At 41.9% G+C, this 16,071-nt stretch overlaps 1 protein-coding gene across 5 annotated transcripts in view; it reads right to left on the bottom strand.

The window, feature by feature from the left end:
- Positions 1-16,071, bottom strand: part of ptpdc1a (protein tyrosine phosphatase domain containing 1a) — a 41,547-nt gene that overhangs the window by 12,501 nt on the left and 12,975 nt on the right. For 2 of the 5 annotated variants that reach the window (XM_081607436.1, XM_081607432.1), the window contains one exon: positions 7,209-14,570. Coding sequence is in view for 1 of the 5 variants with exons in the window: in XM_008410372.3 (XP_008408594.1) it covers positions 1,036-1,307; positions 5,000-5,226; positions 5,471-5,541 (570 nt within the window). In the remaining 4 variants the exon portion in view is untranslated. Of the gene's footprint in view, positions 1-1,035; positions 1,308-4,999; positions 5,227-5,470; positions 14,571-16,071 lie in introns of those variants that run through there. The other 3 variants (XM_008410372.3, XM_081607435.1, XM_081607434.1) reach the window with 3 other exon arrangements.

Here is a 16,071-nt window from a genome sequence, read left to right as displayed (position 1 = left end):
TATTGGTCTGATGTTTTATTCTAATTTTTAATGTTGCGCCTTCATTGATTATAAGTGGAAAATCATCCTAAAGAACAGAAATTAAGTAGTTAAAACATAAGCTTTTGCCTAAGCTATATAATGTGTTTTATTTCAGAGTTCCTGAAATAAATTAACTTTTTAACAATATTCTAATTTATTCAATGGGTCCCGTATTAGGGCTGCACCGACTGCAGTTTTCTAGTCGATCGCCGTTTACCAATTTTAAAAAAGCCTGACCTGCCGATTCCCATTTTGGCCAATGCCAATTTTGTTGTTTTTTTTTTTTGTCTAAAATGTTGCTAAATATAGCAAGAAAGATACTGACTATTGTCTGATGGGAGAGCAGAGGAGGACATTTTTTTAGACCTTTGCCGAGGAAGATAAAACCAACTCCAGACAAAAAGTATTGGCCAATCGCCGATCTCCTAAAATTAAGAAAATTGGTGCTGATAAATCAACTGGCCGATAAATCGGTGCACCCCTAATCTGTATTCGTGAACATATTAGCAAAACATACAAAACAGGAACGAATCACTAACACGTACTGCTAATAGCAGAAACCTGAACAGTGAGTAAAATCCTTTTTTTCCCCCCACAAACAAACACACACACACACACACACACACACACGTACACGCACGCACACACACGCTTGCGTGGCTATCTTGGTGGGGACTTTCCATTCACTTCCATTCATTTCTACAGCCTAAACCTTACCCTTATCCTAACCCTAATCAAAACTTATTTCACACCTTAGTCCTAAATCTGACCCAAAAGCAGCGTTTCTAATTGTGGGGACCAGGCTTCGGTCCCCACAAGGAGCAGTGGGTCCCCATAATGTAGTACGTGTCAGGAAAATGGTCTCCACAAGGTATTATAAACAAATGCACACACACGCGCGCACACACACAACCTGAACCTCACTCTCATCTGAGAAGCAGGGCGACAGCAGCACAGGTTCACTGAGAGTCTGATTTGACGTTGCGGTCATGGAAATCCTTAACCCAAACATACCTTTCGGCCCACTTCGTTGTTGTGCAGATTCATGAGCGTCCTGGCGTTCTGCTTGATCTCGCGTGCGTCCACGAACACTTTGGAGAACCCCAGGCCGTAGTGGACGTCCGCAGAGCAGCCGCCCCACTTCCAGCCCTCCTCCTGGTTGTAGAAACCCTGCTTCTCCTTGTCGCAGCCGCAGCCGCTCAGAGTGCCCTGGGTGCAGGCCGCGGTGACCGCGTGGGCCACGCCGGCCGCTATGATGGCGTAGGTGAATGCGGCCTCCTTACTGCCTGCGGAGACAGAAAGAAGAAGAAAGAAAAAAAAGCAGTTTGGACGACAATTGAGCACAACAGGATCCACTCTTTCAGGCCCTGTCAAGCCTCCTTACATACCTGGCATAACTGCTTCAGAGATGATTATGAAATGCACGAAGCAAGCCAAGTGCAATTCATTAATCAGGCTCTCTTTAAAGCAGATAAACTTCAGGATGAAGATCTAAAACGCAAAGTGTAAAATGCGATATTTTGGATGGGAGAAAAGCGCAGATGAAAGAACGTTTTTCCTGTAAGGTAATTTTATTTAAATAGCACATTTTCAGCAACAAGATTATTCAAAGGGCTTTACAAGAGTTAGAGGAAATACAAGCAATAACAAAAGAAAAACAAGAGAAAAATAAAAGCATAAAACTACATATTGGTTCTCCGTGTTTAGTAGAATTTATAAGCTAGTCTGGGTTTCTCTAGATGAGTTTCTTTAGATTCTAAGTTTGTTCTAATTCCTTTTCTGGGTTGCAAGATAATTATAAGTACTCCATAATTTATAAGCTAGAAGGAGTTGTGGGGAAACATTGGACGTTACATTTGATTAAGGACAATCAAAGACGCAACTCCGTCCTTGGGTGATAAAAAAATATGTATGCACAAGTTTTAACCCAGAAAAATGGCTAAGCCCGGTGGCTGTGCACTCAGGCAGTGATTCATCCAGCGGCCCGTCATGTTTTTGAGTTGACAGGAAACTTGAAAATATCACTTGATAATTATGTGCTATTCAAAGTTTGGATGATTAACACCTGAACTTCAACTATAGAGTCTTAAAAATGCTAACTTTTTTTAAAAACTTAAATAAATAGGCAATGCTTAGCCTGGTGGGGGCACAAGTACAGTCTGGTGGCCCGCCAGGCTTATAATACACTGGAGGAAACCCTGTATGCATTTTTAACACATGACAAAAGAAACATTTTTGCATGACTTCTGGCCGGGTTCCCTGCCAGCCGCCATGCCGGTCTCCACCCTGCGGAGGTGAATCAGAGGCATGCACAAACCTCCCAGCACGGAGAGATTTCCAGCCCTATAAATCTGACCACTTCAGGCCAACTGCAGTTTTTATTAATTAAATCGGAGATAACTCCTGGTGGAGCGTACTTGGACCGTATCCAGGAACAGTCAATAAAGTTGCTGGATTTTAACAGCTAAACTTCTGCAGAGGCACTTCTTCACACAGCTCTGGTCCTCAGACGAATCAGAGGACCAGTCACAGCGGTGAGCCGCTCCGCAGATAGACTACGGTTGGCTTCAGCGGTTCAAAAACTGAGAAGCCAGTTTAAGGAGTTAAGTTGTCAGTGGGACAGATCCCTCACCCTAATGCCAAAACACTACCCACTGCTGCATGACCGCCAACAACAATCCCAAATTTATATATTCTTGTCAGGCATCAGCGTTCCAGTCCAGTAACACAAAACAATGGATTCGCACTCTGCAGGGCAGCTGGACCTGAGCAGCGCTCAGCTGAACTCCTGACTAAAATCTGTTCTCTGCAGCACAAAGACGCTGAGACTCCCATCTCCCTTCGATTAGATGTTAAGACACATGGTAACGGAGAGTCTTCCTGAAGCCAAGCACTGGGAATCGTTTGAAGGTAAAAAGCTGCAGAACCTGGAGGGAAATTTGTAAACTTACAGCAAAGCACTTGCCTGAACTTGAAGTTTTCGGGGAGGGGAAGTGTTTTTTTTTCTCTAATGAACATACATGATTTGGTTGAGCAACGATGAAAAGCATTTAGATCTCTGTGTATGTTTCTTTTTAGTGCATCAAATTAAGTTTTAATACTACTGCAAAAATACTAACTCTTACAAGTATTTTTCTTATGTTTCTAGTGCAAATATCTCAGTACGCTAAAAATAAGAAAAACTAACTTACAAATATCTTTTCAGCAAGATAAAGGAGTTTGTTTTAAGTAAGTAATTTCTTAATATTGATTAAAAAGTTCTAGTTCCATTGGCTGACTGTCATTTAAAACAAGACACTTTTCTCATGATGCAAGTGAAATAATCTGCCAATGGAACTAGAACTTTTTCATAAATATTAAAGAATTAATACTTAAAACAAGCTCCTATATCTTGCTGAAGGGTTAATTGTGAATAGTTTTATCGTATTCCAAGTGTACTAAGATGTTTGGACTAGAAACTAGATCAAAAATACTTGGTAAGATTTATTGTTTTTCCAGTGAAAGATTCTTCCACCGCCAACACACTTGGAAAAACACAAAATCTTATAAAGTATTTTTGATCTAGTTTCTAGTCCAAACATCTTAGTCCACTTTAAGTAAGTCAAGACTAACTCAGAAGTAACTTTTCAGCAAGACACAGGAGCTTGTTTTAAGTAAATAATTCCTTAATATTGATGAAAAGGTACGGCTTCCATCGACAGATTATTTTACGTATAACAAGATATTTTTCTGATGTTATAAGTAAAATATTCTGCCGATAAAACTGGAACTTTTTCATCAGTATTAAATAATTATTTACTTAAAACAAGCTCCTGTGTCTTCCGTAAAAGTTACTTATGAGTTATTTTCCATCTTATTTCAAGATATTTGCACTAGAAACTAGACAAGAATTACTCGGTAAGATTTTGTGTTTTTGCAGTGTTGGAGCTGCGTTAAACCCCCGGGGCTGATGCAGCAAAACGCAGATATGCTGCAGTGAAGGATTGAATATCCTTAGGGAGCAAAACGACACCCAAAGCCCGAGTCCGTCCGTCCGTCCGTCCCTCCAGACGACAGGCAGGACGTCGGAGGACGTAGACGGCAGAGCGCGGGGTTGTTGGGAAATATTTGTGCTCTGCCGTCTGCAGCTAAGCATCGCCTGCAGCTTTGTTCCACAGACACTATCAGACATGAGGCTCGCTTTCCCACAGAGCAGATGCAACCGGCCTCTGCTTCAGACTCGTAGACATCTGTCCGAAGGTCGGAGGGTCAAGTACCTCAGAGGAATGTTTCCTCTGGACTGAATTTTTGGGAAAATTTATAGCAATTTTCAACAATCCGTCTCTCTGCGGTGGCATGTTTCCCCTTTCTGCTAAGGGAGACACTGTGGGGTTATTAATGTAGAATAAAACATGCCAGTGCAATCACAGAGATGGTTTTTATTCATGTAGCTATATGAGCAATGTTTCCTAATTTGGTCTTTTCTGGAATTTTATCGGGGGAGGGGGTTTGTTGCATCATGTCATGTTCATATTAGAAATATTTTTAGATGTTTTACCATCAGAGACAAACAAAAAACAGCCTGCATTGCAAAAACACAAAATCTGACCAAGTATTGTTTAGTTTCTAGTGCATTTGAATTAGTGCAGACAAAAATAACGTAGAAGTAACTTTTCAGCAAGATATAGGAGCTTGTTTTAAATAAATTACCATTTAATATTGATGGAAAAAGTGCTAGTTCCATTGGCAAATAATTTTACTAACAACAAAAGGAAAATGTCTTCTTATAAGTGAAATAATTAGCCAATGGATCTAGAACGTTTTCATCAATATTAAAGCAATTGATGACTTAAAACAAGCTCCTACATCTTGCTAAAGTCTTACTTGTCAGTTTTTGTCATGTTTCAAGTTCACTGATATATTTGCTCCAGAAACTTGAACCAAAAACTCCTTGGTAATATTTTGTGTTTGTGCAGACAGACGTTTCCCGGCTACCTACCCACTTTGAGCTCCTTCCCAAACACGGTCCTCTCCCCCAGGGCCGAGCAGTTCCAGCGGCCGTGCCTGAACTGGAACTGGCACTCGTTGATGCCCGCCTGGACTCCCTCTCCCACCACGATGATGGCGTCGGGTCGGCTCTGACAGATCGTCCGCTGCCGGGGGGCCAAGCCCGGAATCTTGTTGCAGATGATGCTGGCTCCCAGCGCGACCACCGACGACAGCCCCCTGCGATGAAGAGGAGGAGAGGGAGGAGGAGGAGGATGAGGAGGACATGCAGGTGAACATGCGTCCAGCAGCAGAACAGCTACAGGTGTGCAGGAAGAAACGCCGACATGCAGCTGACTTTCTGCTTTCACCAACTCCTCTCTCTTGCGGAGCTGATGGAAAAACTCACCTGCCGGCTGGTCCTGACCTAATAACCTCCGCTGTAGGATCATTACAGCCAAGCTTCAGGAAATCCACAACTCACCCGATTTTAAGGTAAACTACTCCGAGGCAGAGGAAAAAATGGAAAATCCAACGCCGGGTCTTCCTGCTCATGGTGGGATTTAATCCTCTGCCGCAGCAGAAACCTCCTTCAGGGTCTCCAGGTGTTCCGAGCCGTCGGTCCACAGTGAATCCACAGTGAGTGGCAGCGAGCCCGTCCCGGTCTGATTCGGTGGGAGTCCGTTTGTGGGAACCTGCGGAGGGGGCATTATTGGAGCGGCTGATCCCGGCCGCTCCGCTGTGTGATCCGGCTCAACGATCGCGTCCGTCTGGGTCTCACTCCGCGTGGGGCTACCTTTTTCTATCAGGGCGTGTTCTGCCGAGGATCTGCCTCCGAGCCCCACGCGCTCCTGACCCGAGGAGCTGTAGAGGCGCGCGGGCCAGGCTGGTAACGCCTTTTATTTAAAGCGTCCCAACAGGGAGAAAACAGAAAGTTTGACAAAAGACGGTCACATGAGGCCACTAATAATGTCGCACAACAAAGGCCTTTAAAATGTCAGCAGTTTAATGTACATATAAGAAATATAATACAATATATACGTGCAGCGTGGGGTGTGGAGGAGGGAGCACCTGCCCCTTTCATCCTCGATGCCCCAATTTTTATTTATTTATTTTTCCCAAAAAATGACTGAATCGATTCTCATCAGAGACATGCCTCTGCCTCCATGTTGCTAGGACACCATGCCCATGGTGGAGGTGGGAGGGCGCCCTCAAATTATGGCCGAGATTTTATTTTATTTATTTCTTTTTCCAACTTACACTTAATAAAACCGAAGGTCTAATGTTGAAGTTACAAATACCCGTTTTTATTTCATTCCGTATTGTTTTTTTTCCAGTAGAAAAGACTCGTTTCCCCCCCCACAGACACAGAAATGGTTAGGCAGCTGAGAAAACTTCTGACTTTATCAGGCTGTCCCAGTGCCCTGTTCGCTACAGCCTGGGTTGGTGCCACCGCACTGGGTCGGAAACGGTACCGTGACTTTCACCGCCCCGGTACCGCCTGCCTCCGCTGCACCTTCACCTCTACCGGGCGCGTCCTGACAGGATCTGTGCTGGAGGCGCCTGTTCAAGAAAAAACAAAACCGGAAGCCAACAGGTCCCTGTACCACACTTTGCGCGTGAACCGTTTTGGAGCGGAACTACACCGGAAGGCGATGGTCCGGCTCTTTAGCCTCAACTGCTAAAGAGAAAAGATTCGGCCCATTTAGAGCTCACAATATATCACATAAGCGGTGTAGCGAAAATACGGTTCCAACAATATGGATTAAACCAAACACGCGACAATTAAATGAAGCTAAATGTCCCAAAACTGATACCATGTGACGTTTTAATGAAGATTAATTTGTCAACAAAGTAAACTACAACTCTAAGTTTCATGTTCACAGCATCTCCTATTAGCTGACTGGCCCAGTTGAAAGCCTGCCAGAGACAATCCAAGTCCAGGTTGTGGTTTTAGCGAGAATGTTTTTGAGCAGTTCAACAGGATGGCGATGCTAACAGAGGACAAATGGATGAATGAGTCCTGAAAACATAACTCTGTGGCTTACAAATAAAACACTATGTATGGGTCTATGTGGGTTATGGGTTAAAATGGTCTAGTCAAAGTCCAGAACTAAATCCAAATAGGAATCTGATGACACTTTCCATCCGATACGACAGAGCTTGACTTTCCTTGCAAAAGTGAATGGGCCAAACTTTCAAAGAACAAAAATACAAAGTCATATGGCAGTACAAGAATTTTAATGTGGGGTGAAAAAGGGGACTGAAGACAAGTGCACACCACACTTTCCAGATGTCCGTATTACACACAATTTTCAGAAACATTTATCAGCACTTTGTGTTGCTCTCTGACATAAATTCTCATCAAAACATATTAAAAGTCTGGAGCTGTAATGGGAATGCTCCGATTAGTGGACTGGTTCCCAACAACACCAGTGGAAGAAGCGCTACCAGCACCAGGATATTGATTAACAACACCTTGTGTTCAGCTAAACACATTTAAAATGTGATGCTTGCTCTGATGGTCTGTCAGCCTTCAGTTCACCAACAATGATTAACAACATATTTAACCAACTGTGGATAAACCTACCACCGTTTCCCTGCCTCTGATTACACATGCACTTCTGACTGATCTGAATTATTTGCACAGAATAATTCAGAGGCAGCATCTGTTCTACTGATGGAACGCTTCATTTAAAGGTGCAGATTCAGAGGAGTGGTAGTAGTAGTCACTTCACACTTCATTACTTTTTAGAGAACAGTAAAATAAACCAATGAACAGGGTTTACAGATCCTCTGCGTCCGGTAAAACAGTAGAAGATAAATGCCGCCACCTAATGGTCACTCTTAGAAGTACGGTGGTTAAAAACTTTTTTTTTTTTTGAAAGGGTCAGTGTAGGAGCTATTTTCCCATTTTTGGTTAAATCTTAGAATTTAAATTGTTTAGTTTATTCTTGTTTATTTCTTAGTTAATTTATCATTAGAATTTTTGTTTAATTTGCCGTTTAGAATAAGTTCTTTGATTAGGAATTCACTTAATTAGTTAATTAATTTCAGGTTGGGATGTGGGCATTTCACGGTATAAATAGGTGGGTCTTAGGTAGCATATTATGCACGTGGGTGGTCATAAGGTTTTTTACCAGCCTACAGAATCAGCTAAAGAATAAAACCAAAGAACTATATTTTGACTTTTGATCATTTTTTTTGCTGCGTAAACCAGAATCCACGGTGCATCAGGTGACTATTTGAGTTTGATTCACCTTTTCTTTAGATCACCTTTGAGTTTTGAGTTTTTTGATTTTTGAATTTAAGTTTAGAGACAAATGGTCACTACATCAAGTAAAAAACCCGGCCTTGGTTTTTTTGAATCGACAAGAAAACATCCGACTTGGAGTTTGTCTCAACGATCTCAATTCTGCTGATGGCTGCGTAAAGTTTGGAGGAACTGTCTCCTTTGTTCTTCGGACGCCGACAGCGGGAGGAACGTGCCACGCCCACAAGCCATGAAGAGGCCTTATCTACAAACACTCACGCCTTTCTTCAACGACATCGGTATGTGCGATGATTGCTAATGCTGTAAAGGAAAACAGCCAAACGAGAGGAGTTTGATGATAGCATCAACGTTATAGCACAAGTTCGTCGTCATGAAGATTAATGAAAGACTGAGTTAAAGCGCTGCACCTTTACGCACCGCCAGTGGGTTCAAAATAAAGATAACAAAACTACAAGCAGTTCAAGGTGTTTTCGCCAAAATGTCTGATGTATCGAAGGCACAGTTGACCAGGAGTGATCTGGAGGTTTCATCCAAACGAACCGTTAAACTGACTGAGAAAGGCTTGATATCCTATATTAAAACATGCCAAGATAAAAGAAATGCTAAATTGAAGCAAGCAAAACGAATAATGGACGATTTGAATATTTTGATGGAGTCAAATGATAAAGTTGACTCAGTGAATTCTCTTCTTGCTACATTTATTCAGTGTTTTCAGGATGCAGAGGTGTCGCATAAAAACTTGACAAGTTTGCCACTCCCATCTGATGAACTCATGAAACAAAATGAACATTTTCAAAATAAAATGAGTACTTGCCTTGAGTTTACCGAGCTTGTCAGGGGCTGGTTGTGTGAACTGGATAAGCCTTTTGTGCAACCAAGTGCGGATGATTATGACCAAGCCAAAAATGATGTTGATTACGTCATAAATCCTGAAGACAGCGCTTCCAATGTTCATTCTGTAAAGTCTAGAACAGGCTCTCGGGTGTCCCGTGTTTCCTCCACTTCATCGGCTCGTATTAAAGCAGAGGCCGAGAGAGCAGCGCTGCTGGAGCGGGCTGCTGCGCTCAAGAAGAAACATCAGATAGAAGCGATGGAGGAAAAGCTAAAACAAGAAAAAGAGCAACTTGAGCTTGAGACGGAGTTGGCAGCTGCTAATGCGAAACTTCGTGTGTTCGAAATAAATTCACAGTGTGGCTCAAAATGTTCTGATGGCATAAATTCCTATGTTGAAAAGCGCAACTCCAATTCGGCGCTAAAACTTAATCCATGGGCCGATGCATTTGTTCCAGAGAAAAATATGGACGATGTTAAAATCTCCTCCGTCATCTCTGAGCAACCAGTTGTCCGGCTGAAACAAAAGCCAGCAATTCAAATTGTTCATAAGCCACAAAGTCTCTGTGATCAATTAACTGTTAATCAAAATCCGAACACAAGCAGGCAGCAGCGACCAGGTCAACAAATGGATCAACAAGCCAGTATTATTGACATCATGCAGCGGCAGAATGACATCACTGCCATGTTGGTTCAGCAAAACCAAAACTATGTCTTGCCACCAAGAAACATCCCCGTTTTCGATGGCGATCCTCTTCAATATAAATCATTTATAAGGGCGTTTGAAAACGGCGTGGAGGCCAAAACGTCCAACATGAGTGACTGTTTGCATTTTCTAGAACAATACACCAGGGGGCAGCCTAGAGATCTTGTGCATAGCTGCCAGCATTTACCGTCAGACCTGGGCTATCTTAAAGCTAAAAGTCTTCTTTCTGAGCATTTTGGAAATGAATATAAAATTGCACAGGCCTTTATGGATAAAATTAACAATTGGCCAGCTATTAAAAATGAGGACATCGAATCATTGCAAGCATTCTCTCTGTTTCTTAAGGGATGCTCAAACTTGACTGAACATATCATTTATATGAAGGAACTGGACTTGCCATCTAATATGAGGAGCATAATCCTAAAGCTTCCCTATAAAATGAGGGAGAGCTGGAGAAATGTAGCCTGTGACCTGCAGGAAAGCAGGGGTCAGAGGGCATTGTTCACTGATCTTGTTCTTTTTATTGAAAAACAGGTTAAAGTTGTATCTGATCCACTGTTTGGTAACATCATGGACCAGCAACAGCTCAACTCCAGAACCAGCAGCTTTACCAAACAGAAAAGTGGAAGTAGCTTTGCTACAAATGTTGTTGCAGTGAAGAATGAATGTCCATCTGGAGATGAGAGCAAGTCCTCAAAAGGCCACAGCTGTCTGTATTGTCTCCTAAGCAATCATACTATTGACAAGTGCTTCAAGTTTAAAGACAAGCCACATAAAGATAAAGTAAACTTTATTAAAGAAAAGGGCATGTGTTTTGGCTGCTTAAAGGTGGGACACATAAGCAGAGAATGCAGAAGTCGTTTGGTCTGTTCTGTTTGTCACCAGCAGCATCCCAGTGTCCTGCACATCAACAAGGAGAGCACAGGAGTCTTCTTCAGACGTCCACAGAATCCTCTGAGTACCACCTCCACAATGACTCAGACCTGTGGTCATGTCAGGGTCTGTGATGAAGAAAACTCAAACCTTTCTATCGTTGCAGTTCAAGTCAGGAGTCCAAAAACCAACACTACTGTGCAGACGTATGCATTTTTGGACCCGGGAAGCACAGGAACATTCTGCACTGAAAGTTTGGCCTGGAAGCTGCAACTGAAAGGTAAAAGAACAAGTATCCAGCTGCAAACAATGGGGCATGAAGACATTGTGGGTACAAACATCATCTCTGGACTCCAAGTAGCAGCACTTGATAAAGATGATTTCATTGACCTTCCAGATGTCATGACACAGAAACTAATGCCTGTTTCAAAGCAGAATGTTCCACAACAGGAGGACATTGATAAGTGGCCATACCTGCAAAGCATCAAGCTCCACAACATAGATGCCGATGTAGATCTGCTCATTGGCACAAATGCATTTAAAGTAATGGAGCCATGGGAGCTGATCAACAGTCAGGATGAAGGCCCATATGCAGTTTGGACCCGAGTTGGATGGATCATCAATGGTCCACTCTGGAGTAAAAGGAACAAAACAGGCTGCCATTCTTTCACTGCAAACAGGGTTTCTGTTAAACATCTGGAAACAATGTTGATTGAACAATACAATCATGATTTCAATGAAAAAACATCTCAAGAACAGATTGAAATGTCCAAAGAGGATGTCAAATTTATGAATATAATGAACAATTCAGCACAATTAAAAAATGAACATTATTGCATTGATTTGCCTTTTAAGGCTGAAAATTCAACCTTGCCTGTAAAGTGTTGTGTTGCAGAGCGTCTTCCAAGCCTGAAAGGAAAGTTTTCAAAGAACTGGATCACCGTCCTAAAGAACATCTGTGATGAGGCAGAGGGCAAGAACATCAACCTGGGAAAAGATGTTACCAGCTTGTCTTCCCAGCTTCAAAATGAACAGGAGTTGCTGGCCGAAAAGAAGATTCGCCAGAACCAGCAGATCTGTACAAATCTAGGTCAAGCAGAAGATGACAAGAACAGACTGCAGGAGCATTTGGAGAAAGAAGAGGATGCCCGTCTAAAGCTTCAGATAGAGAAGGTGAACGGTGAAAGAAGGATGGCGCTAGAAGACAACCAGCTGCATAAACTTGGTCCAGTGGCTGGTAATGGAGTCCTCAGAGTGGGCGGACATCTTGGAGGAGCTGCTGTGCCACCTGGGGCTGGACATCCAGTTGTCCTGTATAAAGCCATACATGCAGCAATATTGATTCTGTGTTTCATTTACCGTCTGCTTGGTCCAACAGAAAGAAATCACAAATTGTCCAGACTGTGTCAGAGATGCTGGATAATCAGTGCAAACTCTGCTGCCAAAAGGATCCTGTTTGACTGTGTCACCTGCAGAAGAAATGGAGGAAAACTTCTGGAACAAACGATGACTGAGGAAAAGGTACCACCAGACAAATCTCCATTCACAGATGTTGGAGTTGATGGTGGTGTTTATTTGAAAGTGGTTCATGTTCTGGATGCCACTTATGTAATCAGAAGATTCATCTGCAGGAGTGGTCCAGTTTCTTCCATCAGGTCAAAGGATGAAACACTGCAAACGGTTTTCTGTGAAGCTGAAGCCATTCTGAAGGAAAGACCCATCATTTCTGTCTCTGATCCAAATCACATCCTGATGAACAAACCTGTTCTGCCACAAGATGGATCTGAGTATCTGCCCTCAATGCAAGAAAGACAAAAATGGATGAGACGGAGAAGAAATGTCTCTCTTGGAGACATTGTCCTGATCGCAGATGCTGCAGCACCCAGAGGATGTTGGCAGATGGGGAGAGTCCTGGCAGTCAAAGCTGATGCACAAGGCCTGGTTCGTTCAGCGTAACTTCAGACCAAAACCAGTGTGTTGGAGAGGCCAGTGACGAAGCTCTGTCTGCTTCTGGAGGCATCAGCAGACTAAAGACATTTCTATCCCTTCTATTCTCTTCTTTCTTTTTTTTGCAGGTTCATCATTAAGAAAATGAAGAACCAGAAGAATTATGTCTTTGCAATAATATAGTTTGAGGTTGCTGTTAGAATAGCTCCTTTAGTGATGGATGTAATTGTGACTTTAATGCACAATTAGGGGCTGGAGTGTAGGAGCTATTTTCCCATTTTTGGTTAAATCTTAGAATTTAAATTGTTTAGTTTATTCTTGTTTATTTCTTAGTTAATTTATCATTAGAATTTTTGTTTAATTTGCCGTTTAGAATAAGTTCTTTGATTAGGAATTCACTTAATTAGTTAATTAATTTCAGGTTGGGATGTGGGCATTTCACGGTATAAATAGGTGGGTCTTAGGTAGCATATTATGCACGTGGGTGGTCATAAGGTTTTTTACCAGCCTACAGAATCAGCTAAAGAATAAAACCAAAGAACTATATTTTGACTTTTGATCATTTTTTTTGCTGCGTAAACCAGAATCCACGGTGCATCAGGTGACTATTTGAGTTTGATTCACCTTTTCTTTAGATCACCTTTGAGTTTTGAGTTTTTTGATTTTTGAATTTAAGTTTAGAGACAAATGGTCACTACAGTCAGTATTATGTAAAATAAACTTTTTTTTAGCCTTTATATCCTATTATAATGTAATCCCCTCATCAAAAACATACCTTGAGTGTTGCTTTGATTCTTTCGTGCACGTCTGAGAAATACATTCATTTCCCATGCTAACCAATCAATTGTGCAAAACACCAGCAAAGGTATGTTTTTGATGAGGGAATTAGATTATAACATGATGTAAAAGCTCAAAACAAGCTAATTGTAGATGATACTGCCCCTTTAAATGAAATTGTTTAGGAAATGCAGTGATAATTAATCAGGAAAAGGCAGTAAAGTGCTTCCTACTGATGTTTTAGTCCTTAGGTTTTCCAACCGGCTGCTCATCAGTGACGTATAGGTCAGTTTACACCAAACTGGAGAGCAGGTTTGTATCAGGTGTCTTCTTGTGACGTTTATGGAGACTTTAAAGATGAATTTAGGTTTAAAAAAAGAGATTTCTTGTATAGAATGCAGAACCACAGAGGTACTGGTTTTGGTGTCGGTGCAGCGACAGACTGGCTCAATACAAACCAGATAGTAGTTCTGTCTTCCAGCTGGTACCACTGATGACATCAGAACATAACCTTAAATATGGCGTGGGACCTTTTGGTGACTATTTGAAGAAGTGCGCATAAGACTCACATGACAATGTTACAAACACGAATGTTTAGTACTGATGTCATTTAGTATCATTTGGTAAATAATGACACTCAATGCAAAGTTGACACTTTTAATGCAACTGCATTAAAAGTGTCATTATTTACCAAATGACACTTCGTGACAACAGTACTAAACATTCATGAAGACTCCTTCATGTTCATAACAGGTGTCATGTCATGTTTATGACAGTCTTATGCACACCACTCCAAATAAAACGTCACCAGGTTTTCTTTGGGGTTTTCCCACTCTCCAGGGAAGGCAGTGGGTTGTATAGTTATCTCCTAGGCAGGGCAAACAATCACAACCCTAAAACTATACAATCTACTACCTCACACTGAGTGAGCAGCTGAAGAACGTTCCAACGGTGACGGCATCATCCGGTGGAGAGCGGCAGGAACTCGTCCACGGCTCAGACTGACGAGTAAAGCACTTTGAGAAAGACAGCAGGTTGAATAGTTATCTCCCAGTGCGGGTGTGACCCTAAAACTATACAACCTACTACCTCATCCCACCGTGCCGACAAGGATATCGCTTCGCTTTCCGTCTTGGAAGTGTGGGGGAAAAAATGAAATCTGGGAGAGGAGCCTTCCTGCAAAAAAAAAAAAAAAAAAGATGGAAAGCAGAGATGTGGAGTCAGAACAGGGAGTGTCAGATGTCACAACACAAATACGCCTGTCCTCACAATTGTTTATTTTATTTAAACCCCTCATGGAAATGAAAAATTATCACAAAATATCACAATAATGATGTCAGCCGTTATAAATGTATATTTCCTTATCCTTCATCCATCCCTCCACCCAAAGCTTTTCTAATTCTCTTGGGTTATTAAAAATTCCTTTGTTTTAGATACATTTTCAAAACGGCGACAGAAAAATCTGAAGACTTTTAGTCAGATTATAATCCACACTCCTGACCAAATTCACTTAAAAATACTTTATTGATCCCAAAGGAAAATTAAATGTTGTTGAAAGTCATGGAAGTAAAGAGTTATTGTAGACAAATGGCTGTGGGCAGAAAAGAGCTCCTGTAGCAGTCTGCATTACAACCAATTTGAACAAGCTTCTGACTTAAGACAGTTTTTCTAAAGTGTGTGCAGACATGCGGGTTGACTATTGTCAACTGTGAAGGGCAGACATGTCCTGGTGGGCTAGTCTGTCAGTCAAACATCAGAAGAGGATGGTGGCTGTTTCTTTTTTAGACCATTACTGATGTAGATAAGATCGGAGAATAAGTATCGGCCAATTATTGATCTCCCAAAACTAAGGAAATCAGCTGGCCAATAAATCGGGGCACCCCCAACTCAGACTTCCGATTTCCCACAAGCAGCTGCAGAATTCAAGACTGTGTGGTCCAGCAGGAAGTTGTGAGACAGTCAGTAATTTTTGTCTTTGTGGACAAAGATGTCATCACTTGAAAAATTGATGGGTAACTTCTATGTCAGTATCCTTCATTGTTATTTTATATAACGTTCAAGTGGAGAGAAAATTATATATATATATATATATATATATATATTTTTTTTTTTTTTTTTTTTTACTTGTACACGTTTCTAAAAAAAAAAAAAACTAAGCTGAATTTTCCCACTGTGGGAACAATACCGGGATATTTTCCATTGTATTTCCGTTTTTTTCCTTTAACTCGTGTAGCTGGTGTCCATTAGGAGGAAGGAGGCTCCTCTGATAGGAAGTTCTTCTGAACCCGAGAAGCTCCTCCGTCTTCCAACCCTGTCTTCCTCGAACAGCGAAAGAAGCTAGCAAGCTAATCCCAACCATAAGCAACGGTGACAGACAAGATGAGCCGGAATTATTCCTGGGAGAGTCTCATTTCTGTTATAGCTAACCTTCGAGATAAAGCATAAAGCCCAGAGATGTAACCCGCAGTTACAGCAGCGCCACATTCTTAGCCGAATCCCGTTACCCACTCCTGATAACCAGCTAGCTAACAATCCCTGACAGTTAGCATCCGGGTCCAGCATGGGTGTCGAGAACAGCAAAGCTCGCATTAAAGTACCGGAGCCACTCTTCCGGCCAGAATGCCCCCTTCACCCTCCTGGTTTGCCATCAAGGTGAATATCAGAGCAAAATAATCCA

The sequence above is a fragment of the Poecilia reticulata genome, chromosome 5 (genome assembly GCF_904066995.2).
Source record: "Poecilia reticulata chromosome 5, P_reticulata-male-v2, whole genome shotgun sequence".
NCBI lineage: Eukaryota > Metazoa > Chordata > Actinopteri > Cyprinodontiformes > Poeciliidae > Poecilia > Poecilia reticulata.
Note: the sequence above shows the minus strand (reverse complement) of the source record. Positions and strands in the feature narration are given on the sequence as shown.